Genomic DNA, 6,000 nt, shown 5'->3' with positions numbered 1-6,000 from the left:
GAACTCCCGACCCCCCCCGTCTCTTGACTGCCCCCTCCAGAACCTCCCTGCCCCTTCTCCGACCCCCTGGCCCCCCTACCCTGCCGCTCGTCCTGGCACGCTGGGCAGCAGGGGAGGAGCTCCAGACTGCCAGAGGTGATCTGCGAATGCAGGGAGGGAAGGAGTTATCCCCGCTGCAGGGGAAGCGGAGGAGGGTCTCTCTCTGGCTGTCGGAGCCCCATGTAAGTGGCACCATCTGGCCGGCTGCCCTGTTAGCAGTCTGCATGGGGGGGGGGGGGAGGGGGAGGAGTCTGGACATTTACAAATTCTCCCTGGACGCTATTTTTAGCTCAAAAAGCCGGACATGTCCGGGGGAATCCGGACGAATGGTAAACCTATGCACCATCAGTCACTGCTGAAATTTAAAAAACAAGAGTGATTCAGCCATCTAAACCTCATGTGTGACAACCCATTTGGGAGACTGTCATGTAATTCAGCTTGATAAATATGTGCTTAACTCATTTTAGAAAATAATATTTAAAATGTAATGCAAGATACTTTTCATATGTACCTTTTTGATTTTTTTTTAAAAGCATATTTCAAATGTACTGGATTGATCTGTTGTGATGTGTCAAGGGATATTGAATTGTTTTGTCACTCAGTACAGGTATTACATACCAGTTTCTTTTTGAATGTCAAAGCTGGTATATAATGTTTAATGTCTTTATGGATTTTTGTACCATCTTGACCCACAATGTTTGGGCATAGATTCTATCCTGGCAGCTGATTTAGTGAAGCTTGAGAGACTGTCTCAAAATGTCTTAGGCTTTCCATGTTTTATTTTGGGGTTATCCTGCATCATCAGTGGTGGCAAATAAAGGTCAAGTTATTTTAAAGAGAGAGTCAATTGTAATACTTTGCAAAACAGTGAATGTATATAGTTAGGTTAAGTGTGTGTGTGTTGCGGGAAGCGGGGTGGAATTCTGGAGCAGCTGCATTGTTGTTGTTGTTCTTCCTGGTGTAGACTAGCAAAGCTGCTACATACACTGATGGATCTTATTCCAGTTTCATCCATGCAATAGGCTCCACCATTGTCAATAACAGCTTTGCCCATAGTGGGGATTTGCAACACTGCAGCCACACCAGCAGATGGCAACCAGTGTCTGTAATTGGGACAAATATCCAGTGTAGACAGAGGCCTCTCTATCTGCTGCTACTTATTTCCCATAAAATGTCTTGCACTTCTAGCATCTTGACTTGTCAACAGAGTCACCAACAAGTATGTAAGGGCCTCGATCTTGCAAACCAATCTGCATTGTCAGATCCCTGCACCCACTCAGTCTGAGTGAGTTCATTGGAGCCTCACGAGCCAGCATGCAGGACTGCAGCTTGTGTGTTTTTTTTTTTTTTTTTTTAAACAAAATTCTTATGCATGGTTTTTATCCATTTAGCCTGGCTAATTATAATGAAAATATATTATTCGTTCAAGCCTTGAGAAGTTATCTGACAATCTAATCAAAATGTTTATATTCTTATCAGGTACAACAGGCAAAGCATCATCCCCACCACCTGTCTTAGACACGAGGCAGATGAATGAGAAACTAGAGACTATTTTATTTCAGCTCCGCCAGGTTACTCGTGAGAGGGATGAGTTACGCAAGCGCCTTGCACTTTCATCTCCTGGATCAACCTTCGATGACTGCAGGTACAAAAAATATATATTTTATATTTGAATACATATCTTTACAGGGTGCTGTATGTATTTTGGTTTTCATGGACTGCCATTCACAGCTAAAGCAGTGAGCAAGTAGATTGCAAAATGTGTTTATACCACTCCCAGAATGTATACACCTGGCACTAATATTTGTTGCTGACTCATGTGGATGATGAAAAGATACAGCTTTGTAGTTCCTGGGTGTTACCTCAACAGAAAACAAATGTCATGTGCCTATAGAAGGGCATTTTTCAAGCCCACTTTGCTGTTGGGCTCAAATGAGGAATGGCAGCACTCCAGTCCATGGAAATTCATTTGTCATTGGGTATGAGTACATTCTCCAAAGACCTGAGGCTCCTCTCACCACTTACCTTTGTAGTTTTTGGGGGAGCTGAGACCTACCACAAGGTCCTATGTTTTCTGGGGAACAGTGTTCTCCTAACTTCTTCCTGGGATCCTCAGCGGAAACTGGGTGACCACATGTAGGATTAAGAGCCACCTATTACTGCCCATTGCTTCTGAGCTAATGATTAGAAAGAGAGGGGTGATCAGCTCTTCCACGCCAAGAGTTCTGGTGCGAGAGTATATAAAACACTTTGCAAAACCCACTTGCCCACAGTGAGTGGGCTTCTTAGGTCTGGAAAGTCACTGGCTCCTTCCTTGGAGAGGAGGGGTGAAGAAGTCATAGCTAATGTTATTGAGGAGGGGAGGGGAAAGTCAGTGGGCAAAATAGATAGAGCTGCTTCTGTTTACAAAGCCAAAGAGAGGAAGCCAAGGAGCAGAACAAGCTCCGAGCCACTTATCTTTGGGAGTAAGAGAGGAGACCAGCAGCTTTCTGTGTGAGAGCAGGGCAAATGGACTAGCAGCGGCAACAGAGCCCTGCATAGAGATATGGCCCAGCCAAAATCCCTTGTAGGAAAAGAGGGCTCCCCACCACTAGCTTATTGGGGATGCAGCATGTACTGCTTGTGGGGGCTGCACACTATTAATGTGTAACTCTCCATCAAGCAATGCTGGGCAGCCACAAATTTAAATAATTAGTGCCGCCCCCAATAAACTAAGCCTGGGTAACCCCAATATTCATTGTTTTAATTTGAAAAGGGGGCTGCCCTAGCAATCTGTTGTTGTTAGGTGGGAAGCATTAATTCAGAGTATGGGGTCTCCAAGGGAGGTGCGTGAAGATGGGGAAAGGGTTGGTTTGTTTTGAAGGAGCGAGGAGTGAACCTATAGAAACATGGGTTTGAAGGGCTATGCTAGTACAGGTATTTTCCACCAACACTAGTAGACTCACTCCTCAGCATAGTACTTGTCAGGGAAATATGTTGAGCCCTGGAGTAAATTTAGCCCCACGGCCACTGGATGCTGAAATGCTTTGCAAAGCACAGACTTCCTGGGAGGCCTGAGGCAAATCTTAGTCTGCGCCTCAGTTTCCCCATCTGTCAGTGTTGATGCCTAACCTGCTAACCTGAGTATTAGAAGCAAGACTGTTAACTATGAACTTTCAGTCCCTCTGAACGTGATCAGGATTTGAACTAGTGAACTGGAGTTGAAAGGCTGTGTTTTCCATTACCAATCTCTGAGCCAGCCATTCTACCTACCTCACAGGGGTGCTGTGAGACTTACTTAATAAGCAATAAACCCTTTGAACTTCTGTCACATATTCTATCAAAGGATCTCCAAAGCGTTTTTGTGTATCATTTGGCCAAATCCTAAAGTTATTAAATTTTCACTTAGTCCTTACTCAGGCAGAACTCCCATTTGAAGCAGACTGAGTTTGCCCGACTTAAGGATTTTACTGCTTGACTATTTTATAACAGTAATTTCTTGTAATGTAAGTCAGGATATTATTATAAGGTTCTGTTGGGCTTTTAGAGTGCCAAGTTTTTTTTTTTTTTTTCTTTCTTTGAACAAGAGATCAATCCACTGCTATAGCTGCAGGAAATGTGTGCAATGGAAAATATATTTATAAGCTTTTCACAGTCTTAAGAACAACTTTTTAAAAATATTGTGGTTGACCAATGTGTAAACACCTTATATTAAAGAGGAATAGGTACTAGCTTCCAAACAATTAAAGGGATTTCAGAAATAGGAAATGAATAGATTGAGTTGACTTCACTTTCATTCTTTAATACTTTTTCATATTACTTTTAATTTCCATTTTGCAGTCCTTCCCCATGCGAAACTCCCATTGGTCTTTGTAGGACCCTAGGGTTGGGCCCAGACAGTGTAAGTAGAGCTGTGCGAATATCCACTTTTTCTTCTTCGAGTGATTGCTCATGTGTATTCCACAATAGGTGCGCGTGCTCGCCACGTGCACCAGTGCCGGACGCAACCCCTGAAGTGGCGCCTCCATGGCGTGGTATAAGGAGCGCTGCATGCTCCCCCCACCCTCAGTTCCTTCTTGCGGCCAGTGAAGATGCTTCAGAACTGCTCTTCTGCAGCTTTGCTGTAGCTCATCCCCAAAACTGCTTGTTCATTCAGTGTATGGTACCTGTAGTTAGTTTAGTTTAGTTTAGTTTAGCTAGTGCGCCCGGGCCGGGGCATGCCCTGTGCCCTGGGTTTTAAGTCGTGCGACACTTGTAGGCAATCTGTGCCAGTGAGTGATCCACACACGGACTGTTTATGCAGTTTGGGAGAACCCATCTCAGCGATCGCTGCAAGATTTGCAAGTCATTTAAGCCTCCGACCAAGAGAGAAAGGGACTTTAGGCTCCGGGCTATTCTGATGGAGTCGGCGCTGACCCCGGCTCCGGTGTGTCGCTCCTAGTCAACATCAGGCACGCAGTGTTGGTGCGCAGCGACCCTTTGGCGCCATCGACTAGTTGGCACCGCTCCCTGTCCATGGGGCATGCCAAGAAGGCTAGGAAGAGGCCTTCTTCACCATAGCACTGGAGTAAACCCAGGACAGAGGCTAGACCCATGTTGGGCAGTCCTTGATCCCCACTGGCCGCTAGGCCTCCAACTCAAGTCGAGTGCAGTAGCCCAGCCAATTTGGAGCAGGCCTCCCTGGATGTCCGGATGCCCTACACGTTGGAGGCCCTGCAGGCAGCCGGTACCAGGAGCACCGCCAATGTCAGCCCCGCGCTCCAGAGGCAAGCCACCGCAGGTATCTCCGCAGTCACCCCCGGCTCGGTACCGGTCTCAGTCGAGAGAATGTTCCCGATGCCATTCGTTGCCCAGCGACCGTTCAGGGCAAAGTTCATGTGGATCACCCTCAACACCCCCCAGGCTGTCTGGTTGGGTTCTGTCTGACCGAGACTCTTGGCACTGCTCCACCTTGAGGAGCGAACACTGACAGGACCGAGGCAGACAAGGCCAAAGGTGCTCGTCTCGGAGGGGCTATCGCAGCCGGTCACAGCACAAACGTCAACGTCATTCCCGTTTGTCGTCCCGCTCCAGGACCCTGCCAAAGCACCGCCTCCGCAGCCCTGGGCATTGATCACCTGCGTCTTGCCGTCGCAGGTCCGCCTGCCGAAGCCAATCGCGGAGCAGTTGTTACTGATGGTACTGGTTCTCCACGTCGGGATCGCGGTTCTGTGGTCGGCATTGCTCCCGGCGACACCGCTCCTCCCAGTCCAGGGACAGTGGCAAGTTGTATGTCAGAAGGACCATTGGCCTCCCTCTCCAGACCTCCAAGGAAGGTGTTGGTGGGAAGTTCATCCTTGGCACCGTGCCTGGAGACCGACCAGGTGGTGGACCCTCCGGTGCCGATGGACACACAAAGTACTGCACCGGCCTCTTCACCCTCCCTGGATGAGGCGATTATGGCCCCTTCTCCCTCCGTCTTGCAGGAGGACTTTAGGGCCCACCAAGAACCTTTAAAAAGGGTGGCATCAAGCCTCCGCCTCCAATCAGAGGAGATGGAGGAGCCTTCGGACTCCCTGTTTAATGTACTGTCCTCCTCGGCACTGGGCAGGGTGGCCTTGCCTCTCCACGAAGGGGTGGCGAAAATTTCGAATGCCCTGTGGCAAACCCCGGCCTCATTGGCCCCTATCTCCAAGAGAGTGGAGTGCAAGTATTTTGTACCCGCCAAGGGGCATGAACACTTATCCACTCACCCTGCTCCTAATTCCCTGGTGGTCAAGTCAGTCAATCACAGGGAACGGCAGAGCCAACCAGCCTCTACCCCGAAAAATAAAGATTGAAGGAGGCTGGACTCATTTAGAAGAAAAATGTATTCGTCCTCAAGCTTTCAGTTACGGGTGGCGAACCACCAGGCTCTCCTGGGCTGGTATGAGTTCAATCTGTGGGGCTCCCTGCCCAAGTCCGAGGACTCCCTCCAGGAGTGCGACAGGAAGGAGTTCAAAG

General features: G+C 48.2%; 1 protein-coding gene across 1 annotated transcript in view; it reads left to right on the top strand.

Annotated features, from left to right (window-relative positions):
• The window catches only part of DLG5 (discs large MAGUK scaffold protein 5), a 194,562-nt gene that overhangs the window by 108,526 nt on the left and 80,036 nt on the right, over positions 1 to 6,000 (top strand). The window contains exon 3 of the mRNA XM_034775542.1: positions 1,519 to 1,684. Coding sequence (XP_034631433.1) covers positions 1,519 to 1,684 — 166 coding nt within the window. The remainder of the gene's footprint in view (positions 1 to 1,518; positions 1,685 to 6,000) is intronic.

This window comes from Trachemys scripta, chromosome 7, assembly GCF_013100865.1.
Source record: "Trachemys scripta elegans isolate TJP31775 chromosome 7, CAS_Tse_1.0, whole genome shotgun sequence".
Taxonomy (NCBI): domain Eukaryota; kingdom Metazoa; phylum Chordata; order Testudines; family Emydidae; genus Trachemys; species Trachemys scripta.
Note: the sequence above shows the minus strand (reverse complement) of the source record. Positions and strands in the feature narration are given on the sequence as shown.